Source organism: Lissotriton vulgaris, chromosome 5 (assembly GCF_964263255.1).
Source record: "Lissotriton vulgaris chromosome 5, aLisVul1.2, whole genome shotgun sequence".
NCBI classification, from domain to species: domain Eukaryota; kingdom Metazoa; phylum Chordata; class Amphibia; order Caudata; family Salamandridae; genus Lissotriton; species Lissotriton vulgaris.
Genome location: NC_141693.1, coordinates 1,122,669,822 through 1,122,685,204, shown reverse-complemented (window position 1 = coordinate 1,122,685,204; position 15,383 = coordinate 1,122,669,822). Strand labels below are relative to the sequence as shown.

General features: G+C 42.6%; 1 protein-coding gene across 1 annotated transcript in view; it reads right to left on the bottom strand.

Moving 5' to 3' along the window:
• Window positions 1-15,383, bottom strand: part of TECTB (tectorin beta) — a 197,909-nt gene that overhangs the window by 45,376 nt on the left and 137,150 nt on the right. Inside the window, exon 8 of the mRNA XM_086920285.1 lies at window positions 8,224-8,386. Coding sequence (XP_086776411.1) covers window positions 8,224-8,386 — 163 coding nt within the window. The remainder of the gene's footprint in view (window positions 1-8,223; window positions 8,387-15,383) is intronic.

The following is a 15,383-nucleotide window of genomic DNA, read 5'->3' as shown; positions in this document are numbered from 1 at the left end:
CCTTGCGGACACAGCAGCATCATTTGAATTAGAATCTGGTAGCTATTGGAAGTCAATGCAGATTTCCGAAGTGTGGGAGTGTTAGGGTTGTACTTGTTTGCAGAGAAATTGAATGTTGTGGGAAACATTTATTTTTTTCTACTCCATTAAGAGATCTGTAAATTCCTGCCCCCGATATTTCATTGTCCTCTGGTTGCTTTAAGGTGAAGGATGGACAGATATCCAGTACACTGCTCACTCTTCAAGTATTACGGTTGTTCAGCCCTTACACAGTAAGAGTCAATGTGAGCATTCAGAGGTCTGTAAATTAAGATATCCTTTTCAATTCAAGGATAGCATCACAACTAGGTAGTTTAGAACTTAGATTTACTATTCTCTAGCAATTGTGTTACATAAAGTATTGTAAACAACAGCGTTGATCAACTTTCACAGAAAGTTAACATGAACCCACCACAAAATGGCAAAATGCAGCACCAAACCACAGGTAATGTAAATAAAGGTGGCTGTACTTTGGAATATCAAGTAGAAATTATCAAGTTACCCCAATAGCAATGCCAAAATATTGAGGATCAAAATATCCAGGAAGTAAGTACATGTAGGTAAGTAAAGATTTACTATTCTAAACTCCAGATATAGGTACTTTGACAATATATAATATTGATCATCACATATGCATGGAGTTAAGTATAGCAAACCTACACTCACTAGTCAATATTTTGTTACTTTATATTTTTAATTGTGGCGCATAAATATTCCCAATAATTATTTTATACCTCCACCTGCAAAGGGAAAACATACAAAACCCCCTCGGGTTCCATGCGAAGCCAGATCTTCTAATGCAGCACAACCCATTGGAGCTGTCGCAAAATAAAGGACCTAGGGCCATATTATTAACAAAGGGCGATACATTATCGCCGCTTTTATCGGCAGGAAACCGCTGCTAAAACGGCAATAATGGGCTTGATAATATGCCCTTGTAAGTTCCCAAAGAAGCCCAGGTTCTGGTGTTAACCTGGGCTTCTTTGGGAATTTACAAGGGCATATTATTAAGCCCCTTATCGCCGCTTTAGCAGCGGTTTCCTGCCAATAAAAGCGGCGATAATGTATCGCCCTTTGTTGATAATATGGCCCTTAGATCCATATGTACTAATTCATTTTCCCCTAGGCATAGAATGGATAAAAGCCTTACATCTAGCCGCTGGTCTCTGTCGTTGAATCTGCCATGACGCTCAAATAAGCAAAGTATTCAATATTTGCCACCATTACCTTGTTAAACTAGGACCCATCATACCTCTACTTTTTCTCATACATAAATTGTTGGTCGTGTATGCAACAATAAATACAAGACTGGACTACTCCTATACTTTCTATGCATGACTACCTGCTATGCAAGTTAACCGTCTGCACAGGATACAGAATGCTGCAGTCTGTCTCTTCACTAGCCTAGTCCAGAAGGTCACTTCAACGGCTACCAGTCCAGGATAGAATATGCTTTAAACTGGCCTGCTGGATTTTCAAATGCATGAGCACCCTAACATACATTTTGTAGTGAAAGTCACATAGAAACAAGCTACCCTTTTAATAATACATTTGTGTCTTTGCCTTGGGACCTGTAAGGTCCTCTGCTTCTGTTTGGATAAGTTTGTGTCATATCAATACCACTTATATAGATAAAAATGGCATAATTAATTCTTTCAACCTGAAGTGAAATCCTATCTCCAACTACAAGCAAGGGTGAAGAATGGGAAAAATAAATGTGATTTTTCCATGAACAACACCTGTTATTTCTACAAAAGTATGCATATTCCGAGATGTATCCATAAGTCAGCTGCCTCTGCAAAAACAATTGTACATAAGGGAGTCTCTGAATTACAAAGCTGGTGCAAGACACTTTGCTTAACTTTGTGTTGAGCTGCAATGATTTGCATAATGCAGAATTGAAATGTTTATTACACGTGCGCTGCCAATGATATTAGCATTGGGTCAACCTTTGTAAATGCAGTCCTGGTCCATTTTACATTCCAGCAACACAACAAGCAGGTGTTCACGCAGCGCTTCGCTGCTCAAAGTTTGGTACATCAAGGAGTTTAAGTCGAATGAACAAAGAGTGTGTGGGGTGGTCTCTAAAAGGGTCGTGGCCTATGTGATTAAGGGAGTGACATAAACTGAAGTTCTGTGATTTCCATAGTGCGCCACCAGAATAGTATTTTGGTCCCACGCCAAGCTTTCTGTTATGGTATCAACATATATAACACAACTACTGATGTACACCTAAAGCCAGCCAGGACTATTGGCTTTGTCAGTGATTACGTTATAAATATTAATATTGAAAATGTTTTAATTATGAGACTGTGAATTAACTGTTACTGAGGCCTGTGGAAAGGGTAGTAGTCTTCAAAGTGTCTCAATCATGTCCTTTATGTTCACTCTATGTCAGACATGACACCCTTTTTCTCTCCATACATATGCTACACCTCATATCTTTCCTCTTCAGCACCCTCTTTTCACTCTCTCCTGAATGCACTTACTTGAACTCCTTCACTTCACCACCCCACAAACACACAATGCACTCACTCACTGTAAACACTGTATGGGGCATATTACCAAGCATAAGCGATAATTATCGCTATGCTTGGTTAGCAGCAATATTTTTATCGCCATGCTTCGCCTATTTTTATCGCTTAGGAGCCTTGCTATTATCAAGGTTTATCTCCTAAGCGATACAAATCAGCCGAAATGCATGAATATCGCTGAAAAGCCAGCGATATTCATGCATTACCGAGCTAATGCTCTTAGCCATGTTATCCACCTACCATTGGATAACATGGCTAAGAACTGCTCAGGGCAGGCGTTAGCTTTTGGAGATATTCGCGCTTAGCGCAAATATCTCCAAAAGTTGGTAATAGGAGATAGCGATGTTAGCCACTGTTTCCAGTCGCTAACATCTTGGCACGCCCACTTTGCATGTCATTAGCGATAATTATCGCTGACATGCAAAGTGGGTCTCTAAATGCCCGCTATCACCTACAAGCTGTTGCTAACTGGTGTTAGCGACAGCTTGGTAATAGGGCGATGAAATTATCGCCGCATTAGCGGGAAAAAGTCCCGCTAATGCGGCGATAATGGCCCTTGGTAATATGCCCCTGTATTTTCTCCTACTTTTGCCGTGTCAACATTTTGACAGCTGTGGACCTGCTTCACACACATTTGCACAGAATCAAAATTGCAACTGTAATATGTGAACAGTGTGCTGTGTGCTCTGCAGAGGGGCCACGGATTGGGTGACCAGCTATTCTGAACACCTTTCTGACCCACTGAAAGGCACGATTTTTGGTTTTCAAGATCTGGCCACCCTATATGGGATGTAATGAACTTCTGGTATGTTAGACGTGACTATCCGTCATGTTGGTGGTATAGAACTCTAAATCAGGACCTAAGTTCTTAAGTAAAAGGACTGACTCATGAACTGTGAAAATTATAGAAGTAGAAAGGCCAATAGGCATTGATCCAAATCACCGCAACATCGATTGGTCGTGTGGATAGACTAAAAACTCCATACTACGAGACTTTAAATCGCATGAGTTCCCTTATGAAACACTAGAGGGCAACAAAGTCAAACAAAAGTACAGTTACGACTAAAAATAAAGATACAATTAAAGAATTCGCGAATTTAGATAGATATATTTATAACTACATACAGATTCTCAGAAGTGGAATGTTCTGTAGAGAAGCACACATGATTAAATGACAGGTTAGAGGTTTGTGGCCATGAAATGAATTCCATAATGTTCATATATATGTATAAAATATTATTTGGATTCCACTGAACTGTCATAGAGGACACTGAGAAAACACTGTGGGGGAGATTTACTAAGATTTGACACCATGTTTGCATCACAAAAGTGATGCAAATCGGCACAAAATATATTTTTTGGATCTACTTTCCAGCGCTAAACTTGTTTAGAGATGAAAATAACACACAGCATCGCATACCACTGCTTTGCCTTAATTAGCACCAAGGGGGGTTACCATGAGTGGAGCATGGGCATTCCCATGCAACCAACCAAGGTTTTCGATGCTGAACCTTATTTACTACATAAATTAGATAGGGTTTAGCGTCAGAAAAACGGCGCCCTTCTGCAGTAGTCACAACAAAGGAGAAATGCTTTCATTTTTCCTTCCTTTTCCGACTTTGTATGTGAGCTGCACTTTACAGTACACATACAAAGAGAGAAAAGAGTTAAAGTTAGTCTATGTAACATATTTTTTACTGGTATTCATAGTATTTTTTACTGAAAGGATACCTTTCCAGTATAAAATCTATGCTAAACTCACGGAGACACCCTTGCACAATGGCGTAAAGGTGTCTTTGTGGCGCACGGCAGTTGATTTTAGCGCTGGCACTAGGGAAAGGGGAGGAAAGTGCCATACTTCTGTAAATATGGCGCTCTCCTGCTCTCTTCTTTTCATGCAGAACAGCATGTGTGACTGCTGCACTGAGCAGCGTGAGTAAGTAGTAAATCTAGCCCTGTGTTTGTTATGTTATATTATTTCAATTTGTACAACATGACTTATTACCCGAAGAGTATCCAGGAGCAGGTGTGTAGGCCCTGGGTGTTAGTTGAAGAGTCAGGTCTTCAGCCTCTTTCAGATTCAAGAAGCAAGGAGGAGGCCCTGACATGCAGGGCCTGACTGGGAACAGCAACCGCCCCTGGCAAACTGCTCAGCTGGCCCCCCTGGGACGAGGGGAGGTGCAGCTGAGCAGTTTGCGCAACCGGTTTCGGCTGATTTTGTTACAGGGGGCCGATACTGCAGACCCCCAATAACAAAAATGCCCCCCCAGGAGCCCAAAACTGGCCCCCACCCTAGCGGCCTGCCGGGGAAACGCCCGGTGCCCGCTATGGCCAGTCCGGCCCTGCTGACATGTGGAGGGAAGTTGTTTCATGCTTTGGGTGCGATGTTGGAGAAGGCATGGCCAACCTTTTTGCTTTTGAAGACACTGGGGGTGGGGTGGGGAGAGAGTGTGAAGCTGATCATATTAGTCTGTGGGTTGGTGGAAGTAAACACAGCAATTAAGGTAAGCAGATACTATGTTGTGCAGTGCCTTGTATGTATGTGTGAAGAGTTTGAATTGGCAGTGTTTGTGTATCAGCAGCAAGTGGAGTTTTCTGAGGTGTGGCATGATGTGTGTGTGGCATGGGAGATTCAGGATGAGTCTAAATGTGGCGTTCTGGATGTTCTGAAGTAAGTGGAGGATGTGGTTGGAGATTTCAGCATATAGGGCATTGCTGTAGTCTAGTCTTCTAGTGACTGGGCTTGACTGGCGATACGCCTGGTGCTCCAGGGGATCCATTTGAAAATGTTTTGGAGGATGCGTGGTATGTCAAGGCAGGAGGAACTGATTGCATTCACCTGTGAGGCCATGTTGAGTTTGTCATCTAAGATGATTCCCAAGTTTCTTGTGTGGTTAGTGGGTTTTGGTGTTGGACCAAGCTCTGATGGCCACCAGTTGGAGCCCCAGGGGGAGTTCTTGTTCTCGAAGAGCAGCCCTTCCATCTTGTCCAAGATGAGTTTAAGAAACTTGTTTTTCATCCATTCTGCTACGCAGATCATGCATTTGGTGAAGTTGTATCGGGCCATGAGGGGGTTTGTCAGACATTAAGAGGATGAGCTGGGTGTCATCTGTGTAGGAAATAATGGAGAAGCTGTGAGATCTGATTATGTCGGTGAGGGGTGTCTTGTAAATTTCAAACAGGTTAAGGCTGAAATATGATTGTTGAAGGGCTCCAAGTCCTTGGACTCTGATGTGTAGGGTGGGAGTCTGACTCTCTGTGCTCTCCCTCGGAGGAAGGACAGTATACATTTTAGGGCTGGATCTTGGATTCCTTTTAAGTGTAGTCTTTTGATGAGGCTGGAGTGTGGCACTGTGCTGAATGCAGCAGAATGGTCCAGCAGTATGTGGGCGTCTGTTTCTCCTTGGTCCAGTAAGGTGCAGATCTCATCTATGGCAGCAATGAGTACCGCCTCATACGATGGTTGCTTCAAAAGCTAGGTTGGGTGTGGTCGAGAAGGTACACTGGGTACAGTAGTAGGGAGATCAGGAGAAAGTTGCTCTTATCACTGGGGCCTGCCAAAGGTTTCTTGAAGAGGGCAGTGACTGCAGTATGTTTTACCAGTCCTCAGGGAAGGTTACAGAATGAATGGCGGCATTGATGTGAAAGAGAAATTTGCTGATCAAAGGTCCTCTTAAGTTGAAGATATGATGCAGACTGGGCTCCATGGGCGCTCTGGGGTGGATGATTTTCATTATTGAAGTGGTTTCTTCCCCGGGTGAGTTTTCTCTAGTTGGCTAAGTGTGTGTCTGTGTGGGAGGTGAGCAGGTTGCTGATGATGTCCTTGGGGTTTGGTTGCTTTTTGAAGCTATTTTAGATCTTTTCAATTTTGCTGTAGAAGAAGTTGAAGATGTTGTTGCAGTGTTCATGGGAGGGGGTGATGGAGTTGCCTGAGGTATCTTGGGTAATGAATTTCTTCATAATAGCCACTTTGCCATTATTGGTGCTAGTTTCAATTGGATCGGTGAAGGGTCTTCTTGTGGTGTTTTTCAGAAGGAGGTGGTTGTGCCTGAGGGCGGCCTTGTAAGTTGATCTGGCATCAGTATTGTGGCTGTCTCTCCATTTCCTGTCCAGCTGTTTGCAGTATTTTTTGGAGTCCCAGAGTTCTTCCGTGTACCAGGAGGCCTGTTTTTGGTTCTTCTGTGTTTATTGTATTTTGAAGGGTACAGCTAGAGATCCACTGGTTGAAGCTGGTGCTGCCTCAACTAGGTTGTTGGTGGTGTTGGGCTGGTCTGTGTTGCAAGACTCCACATGTTTAAAGATGTTAAGAGAAAATCAGTGAGTGTGCCTTTTAAACGCCTCTGTTGACTTTTACTCGTTATCTTTTACCTGCCCATGCCACACTTTCTTACCACCATGCATCATACCTAATGCCCTATGTATTGCTGTTACATCCCCCTTGCCTGTTAATGACAATTCCTTTGCAGGAACCAGATACTCAAATGGACCTATAGAGGGGAATTTCCAATAAAATATAAAACCCTCCCATCTCCCCTATGCATCAACTCTACCAACCATCTATCAATTCAACTATATGTTTCTCAAAGAGCAGTGTTATTGCGCAGGTGCATAGAAAAATGAAAGGGTCCCTTGGATAATCCAGAAGCGGGCTTATAGAGAACCAGAGCTTGTGAAATAAGTCCCTTTAGTTGAGGCAGGAGGGTTTTTTTTTAGACTACAGTATGCAACTTTGCTCTCTTTTCTCAGCTTAGGCTACACCTTCCATGCCACAGTATATCATATGAAATAGTAGAATTCTAACTCTCATCCCCAAAACATTTTTATTAACTAAAAGTTGGCATGTTTAATCTTTTCCCTCTTTAATCCTTCTCTCCTAAATTAGGCCCTGCATCCTCCACTTGACCACCAATAGATGCGTTTCAGCATGCTAAGTAACTCCGAACCAGACAACTGGATCACATTAATTTCCCCTCAGTGGACCAGCAGTATACATGGTTAGCCTGACTAGTTCGTGCAATAGCCGTGGCCATTCCATGCCTCCTTAACCTCACCACACAATGTTACTTCATCGCCTCTTTCGTATGTTTTATCTCCTCAGGGTGTGTTCCAACTAACTATTTGGCATGGAACCTCTCCAAATCCACATTTGTATTCTCGTTCTCGTCGTTAAATCGAAAGATAAAGAATGACACAGAACTAGAACTCCAGCAATTAGCCACTGTATTTTTCCACCCCTTGACTCAAAACTCCTACCACACATTAACATGAAACCTCCTGGATCTTCTTTGCCCCAAAATGTCTGTCTGTTAAAGGCCAGTCCTCAGCCCTTCATTGCTGTCTTATTTGGAACATGTTTTAGGCTAAAGGGCACAATCTTTGTGGCTTGCTTCCATCAATACCAATATCTTCTTACTTTTTAACGTCTTCCCAACTTCATGAATGACAAATAAATTATACCCTCTGGCCTCCACATGCATCCATTGCCTTAACTGGTGCGTGCTCAAGCACAGCCGATCATGCACACACACACTCTCTTTGTATGCATGTAAGTATATGTCAAAATTCTAGATATATAGCATTGGCGACACAGGCTCTTCTCTACATCAGATAGCACATAATCCTGTAGAGCAATCCAAAGAGTGCGACTTACCACAGGGCATGAGAACTTCTCGCTGTCACACACATACGTCTCGCAATGCAGCCAGACTTTGGAGAGTTTGGGGATGTTCTGGAACCGGAAGGCATTGAACTGGAAAGTTGCCCTACTGTTCTTGCCATTCTCGTGCACAAGAACAGTGTTATCTGTGGCACATCTGAAAAAATACACGGTTCAGATCATACAGCATGAGGGTAAAACATACACAAATAGATAGATACATGATTCTATTTTGCAAGAAGAATGCTTTAATAACCTTTTCTAAAACAAATCTAGGATACATCTTTTATAATGGACCTGTACATAATTAACTAAAATAAAGAATTCATTCATGTCGATCCTAGAATGATAATCTTGCATTAGTCTTAATAACTTTGAAGCCACCAAGTAATGACCATTTTATTTTTTTTACATTCATTTTTAGGTCTCGCCAGACATTAAGAACAGCCTATCTTCGTTCCACAATCTCATTGATGTCAATCTTTGGTCTATGGAACCGCACTCGTCCCAGACTTTCATTATCACCAAACTGACGTCATTACACAAATCAGCATTCTACTATGGTCAGTGATGGTGGGCAGGGCTAGAAGTGCGTATTTTTCTGTTCACTAGATAACACCCAGTTCTTCATGACAGAGGGCGGCATGAATAACATCAAATGACTTGGGACCGCCCTCACTATCCAGCCCTCAACTGGTTGTTTGTTATTCAAAACCCGAGCACAATCGCAGCGTCAACAACTAGCGGGCACTGGATTCTATATGCACTTCCATCCCTTCCTTCATCCTAGGCTTCTTTGCATGTATGCAGGCGCAGGTGTGTGCGCACACACGTCAATTAAACTGACTTTGCAGGGCTCTGCTGTGCAAGTTCCTCCTTAATTCATGATTTGACCAATATCTTAAATTCAGACCTCTCATACACGCAAACAAGTCCGTGTGGCCCAATTTTTACACAATAAAACTGCTCCTTGAGTACCACTAAATTGGAAAAAGTAACAGCACCAAGAAATTGCAAATATATGTTATGGAGTTCTAAATAAAACATTATTATTATTATTAACTTCAAAGATAACTTAAAACCACTGCCACTCTGGCCCTCATCCCCATGCTTTCGTGTGTATGTACACAATATTCCTTAGCTATTATCTGATCTCTGACATATCGTTTATCATATACTAGAAGCCCGTCCCGACGTTGTCCGGGTATGAATTGCTGCCGGCCAGTAGTATATTGTTTTGTAGGATTTCGTTTAGATAGCATTTCTTATCTGTGACAGGCCTGTGAAACGCTCCGATTCACAATGCACTGCTGATGCACTTAAGAGTGCGCGTTCAGTAGTGTGTGAACTCGAGTTTCCCTACTTTATTTTTCCTTGCAATATTATATAGAGCAAACTCCAAAACATGACATGAGCACAATTTACATTACAGAAGAACACATTCATTTGTGGTAGGCACGGGGAGACAAAGCGATTTGCCTGGAATCACAGGATGTTGAGCTGATGCCGAGATTCGAACGTAGCTCACCAGCTCTAAAGTTCGCAATTCTAGAACTTGTGGTGGGAGGTGTGTCTAAAAGTGTATGTCGGTGCTGGCCATCAATGAGAGAGACCTGTGCATTTTTCAAATGGGTGGTGAAAAAATATGAGTATGTTGCTGGAGATGTGGGCCGCCGTGCAACCAATGTACTTACCGGGGAGGGTAAACACCCATTATTCCGCAACTTTCTTTCCGCATACCATCACTTCGCATACTTTCATTACGAAAGTACCATGACTCCGCAATGCCATTATAACGCATGGCATTACATTTTATATGCTTTTCCACGCATACATTTACAACGAAATTCGTTGTAAATGCAAGAATGGTAAAAGCATGGTTTTTTCTGTTTGGATAAGGTAAGTATGGGTATAGGGGTATATGTTTTGGGGTACTGAGGTATATGTTTTGGGGTGTTTGGGTATTTTAAGGGTTCAGATATAGTTTTGGGTTATGGAGTACAGGGGTAGTTTTAGGGTTTAGGGATAGGGATAGGTATGGGTTTTGGGGTACAGGGGTATTTTAGGGTTCAGGGGTAGGTTTGGGTTTTGGGCTACAGGGTTATTTTTAGGGTTCAGGGCTAGGTTTGGGTTTTGGGGTGCAGGGGTATTTTTAGGGTTCAGGGGTAGGTTTGGGTTTTGGGGTACAGGGGTATTTTAAGGGTTCAGGGCTAGGTTTGAGTTTTGGGGTACAGGGGTATTTTAAGGTTCAGGGGTAGGTTTGGGTTTTGGGGTACAGTGGTATTTTTAGGGTTCAGGGCTAGGTTTGGGTTTTGGGGTACAGGGGTATTTTTAGGGTTCAGGGGTAGGTTTGGGTTTTGAGGTACAGGGGTATTTATAGGGTTCAGGGCTAGGTTTGGGTTTTGGGGTACAGGGGTATTTTTAGGGTTTAGGGATAGGTTTGGGTTTTGGGATACAGGGTATATTTATAGGGTTAAGATGGGTTAGTGTTTAAGGGTGTTGGGGTATTTTAAGGAGTAAGGGTGGGTTATGATTATGGGGTGCAGGGGTATTTAAATGGAGCAGGGTCGGATTAGCACACGATATGAGACAAGGCATTAAGGGCGGAACGTACCACACGCCCCCAGCGTTTGTCACGCCCACAGCACACGCCCACAGCACAACGCAGACACGCCCACAAGGGACTACTTTGCTGGCACGGTTCTTTTACCTTTTAAATGTATATGGTGGGCGTCTGCATAGCCTATGTCCTTCTGCTGCAACTGCCCTTTCCAAATCTGTATTGGGTGTTGTGATTGGTGCTGTGGTTCCTGAGATTACCCGCCTCAAAGGTTTGGGCTCTCTCTTTATTATATTAGTATGGATATGGATGACTTATGGCCTTTGGCTCCGATTCCTTTTTCGTTTTATAGAACATGTATAATGACACTGCTTTTCCTATTCTGACAGTGTTGCTTCCTTTCACATAAATACACCTACTGTAGTATAGTTTTTTATTTAGGGTTAGTATTGCTTTGCACGTACAAAGGTGTATATTTCCGTATGGTTTCTCATAATACATTTAGATGTCAAGGACTCCTTCTCACAGTCCACGTGCAAAGGGTTACAATAAGATACATTGCTCAAGTAGGGAGGGCATTTATTTGTGTATCATGGGTCATATCTCCAAGGACACCTGGCCTAACAGAGCCTTCCACAGACAGTGGCTGTGTTCGTTGAGGCCAGCTCACCCGTGGCATAAAGTGCACAACTTCTGAATCCCCTCTCATATTGCCAGTGTTTTTAAATGCTACAAATAAGTACCAGCCGCTTTCTAGAGAGACGAAATACTAATAATATCATGTTAGCTTTCTCCTTAATGTTTATTTTCCATCGCCACAATGCGTGACACTCGCCAGCATTGCTTTTGATATACTTCTAGACCAGCTTCTAAAACCTTTCATAACACTAGTCCAGATGTCCTGTGTGATACTGTTTTAGGGCAAAGGGTGAAGGATCCCTAAAAGGTTAACCTGTTAGCCCGTGGCATTTTTGTCTGCAGGGCTGGCTTTAGCGCTGGTGGCGCCCGGTTCGACGATCATTTTTGGTGCCCCCACACCCCATGACTACCTTCTCGGATTTGCTAATACCACCAGGCAAAAGTGCCCCTCATTTCTCCAATCATAAGTTATTACTCATAAGTTATTACTCAAAAAGGTGCCCCTACCTGAGGACAGCGCCCCCTCCACAGGTCAGCGCCCAGTGCGGCCGCACCAGCCGCACTGCCCTAAAGCCGGCCCTGTTTGTCTGTTTACTGATATGGAACCTTTTCTAGATAATTTAAGGGAGAGGTTAATAGGACGCTTGTCAGTTGTATCAACTCCAAAAGGTAAATTTGTATAGGTTACTGACTGGGTGCCAAAGGAAATCTACCTGGCACGGCCAAGTTTACTTGCCAACATGACAATGAAAAACATCTATTTCTGATCCACTTGAAGAGTCCATTTACACCTTCAGTGTGTTATATGGAATCGCAGGAGCGCACCCGCATTACGTCCATATCCGAAAAGGTAATTAATCCATAAACTGACAGATTTCGACCTTCTTGCCAATATGGCAGAGTGAAAATGTTATCCAGCGCTATTAAATGCAATGCAGGCAAACTTCAACCATCAGCCTCTTTCTATTTTAGAGACTAATGTAACAAGCATAGAAAATGCAGAAGGTCTCACCTTTGATTACGTTAAAGCCATTTGCTTTGCTAATGGTACTGTATAGCAAAGCAAATGGCTTTAACTTAATGAAAGGCGCACCTATTGCATTTTTAATGCTTGTTATAGAATGCTTCTCTACTTGTTTTTAGGCTATGAACATTTTAAGGAGACTTCATTTCGATTTGTTATTTAAGGGTCTCATATTGCTTGCTTATTGTTTTTTAATACCCAGTATCCGGTAATCAAGGTCTTCATCAGGTCCCTTAGGGTCCCCTTCCCGTTTGCAAATGAGTTACCACCTATTTGAAGTAGGCGGTAAAATGCAAATGTTTTGCAACCACAGTCCGGTCACAAAACATTCACACATGTCACTTTGAGTCACTATTAGAAAGGGACGTCCTTAATACACCCCTTCCTAATACCGAATCGCAAGCCCATTTTGTGACTCTGTTATAGGTTACTGAATTACAAAATAGGGCTTTGTACATTGAAAATGCTTTTTTTAGGTCTCAAACGGCCCGATTTGCAGAACTGAGGGGCATATTACCAAGCAATAGCGACAATAGCGATAATTATCGCTATTGCTTGGTTAGAGACAAAAATTTATCGCAGCGCTGCGGCGATTTTTACCGCAAATAAACCTTGGTATTACCAAGGTTTAACGCAAATGCGGTAAAAATCGCCGCAAAGCATGAATATCGCTGAAAAGTCCGCGATATTCATGCATTAGCGAGCTAATGCTCTTAGCCATGTTATCCACCTCGCATTGGATAACATGGCTAAGAACTGCTCAGGGCAGGTGTTAGCTTTTGGAGATATTCCCGCTTAGCGCGAATATCTCCAAAAGTTGGTAATAGGAGATAGCGATGTTAGCGACTGTTTTCAGTCTCTAACATCTTGGCACGCCCACTTTGCATCTCATTAGTGATAAATATCACTGACATGCAAAGTGGGGCCCAAGATGGTCGCTATCTCCTACTAGCTGTCGCTAACTGGTGTTAGCGGCAGCTAGGTAATAGGGAGATAATTTTATCTCCGCTTTCTTGGCTTTTAAAGCCAAAAAAGCGGAGATAAACCCCCTTGATAATATGCCCCTGGGTCTTTTGCAATTGGGAAAAAAAAAATTCAATCTGCAAACCCCTATTTTGCTATATTGGATTGCCAATTGATGCCAATTTGATAGATACATAGCAGAAGTGATGGCACAAACCCTTTAACCCGATGAGATCATCACAGATAATGCCTGATCCTGAAGCCGATCAACACCCTTCTATATAAACTGGTGAAGGACTCGGGTAAGTTCAAAGATTGGAAAATACAGGAAGAAGATAAACCTGTTTTGAAGGGCCAGATGAATGATGCTTTCTTTAGGCCGCAAACGGCCTGATTAGCAGGAGTACCAAACTCTTTTTTGCAATTCGATAACCTATTACCGAATCACAAAATGTGTTAGCAATTCGATATTAGAAAGGGGCATGTGAAGGGAGTACCTTGATAATAGCAACTCGCATTGGTATGTGTGAATGTTTTGCGACTGAAACGCAGTCACAAAATCTTTGCATTTTTACTGCCACGTAGGTGGTAAAACAGGTTGCAAACTAGATGGGGGTCACCTTTGTGAATGGTTGTAAAAACGTTTTTAAGAGCAGGAAAGGGTCTCATGGATCACTGCCTACTATTAAAAATTTTAAAGAAAACTTTTCATTTTTCTTTTTGAAAAGCATCCAGTTTTCCTTAAAGTAAAGCAGGCTGCAATCCAAACAAAAAAACAGTTGCGTTATTTAAAATCGATCACAGTCATGGTGGTCTGCGGACACCAGCAGGCCACCATCCCTGTGATTTTAGCGATTCCCTATGGGCCACAAATTGCAGGTCCACTCAAGCCGAAATTCTCAGTCTTTTTTCTGCCTGGCCACATTCACATAATACAACTTCAATGTATTTTTTATTTCTACGATACACAATGTAAATCTTGTGTGGCACGTTATAATTAGGGATACGTGGTCCAGGTTGGAGAATATGGGCGTCGACGTTTCGACTCGACTTGGGGCGCAAGGGGTAATTGTGGGCCTCGGCCTGCGGAACTATCCTGCGTTCCTGCTCCACCCAGGCTATTGTCAGCTGACAATATCCCGAGCGGACCATTGATGCAGGATAGTTGTACTCACAGCTCAAGCATTCAGTGCACTGGAACTAAGCCAGTATCCTACCACTCCATTTTTGGATGGGGAAGTTTCTCCAACTTAACTGGAAGCATCCACACATTAGCGGCAGGTGTGGGACACAGACACCACATCTGCACTCAAGTTGCCCCTTTCCATCCTGGGGAAGACCCGCAGGCCGGGGCCCACAATTACCCCTTGTGCCCCAAGTCGGGTCGAAATGTTGACGGCCATATTCATCCGACCTGGACCACGTATCCCTGATTATAACGTGCAACACAAGATTTACATTGTGTATCGTAGAAATAAAAAATAAATTGATGTTGTATTATGTGAATGTGGCCAGGCAGAAAAAAGACTGAGAAGTTTGGATCAGTCTAATGAATGAACCATTGTAACCATTCTGTGTATCACATTGTCAGAATTCCTTTCACCTCCTCACACTAGAGCACTTTCTCTTTTCGCATGTTCCCTTGGAACAACCTCCTCTTCCCCACCTTCCTTCTGTTCTAAATTAACTATTACAGCAATGATATATAATGTCGCACTCATTATGATGGAATAAAACTGTTGTAAATCCAATATTCCTTGGTTGTTGCACTTTGATAGATCGTTTAGTATCAATTACTATGAGCCAATAGGGTACAGGCTCCAGAGACAATACATTGCATTATCCATTGTAGGTTGTGATTTGTTTCATCTACAGAATAAGGCCCAGGACCATTGTCTTTCGTACCATATATAACCCAGGTCCAGGACCACTGGGTCACCCCATTTTGATAATGGCCATTCACAATGT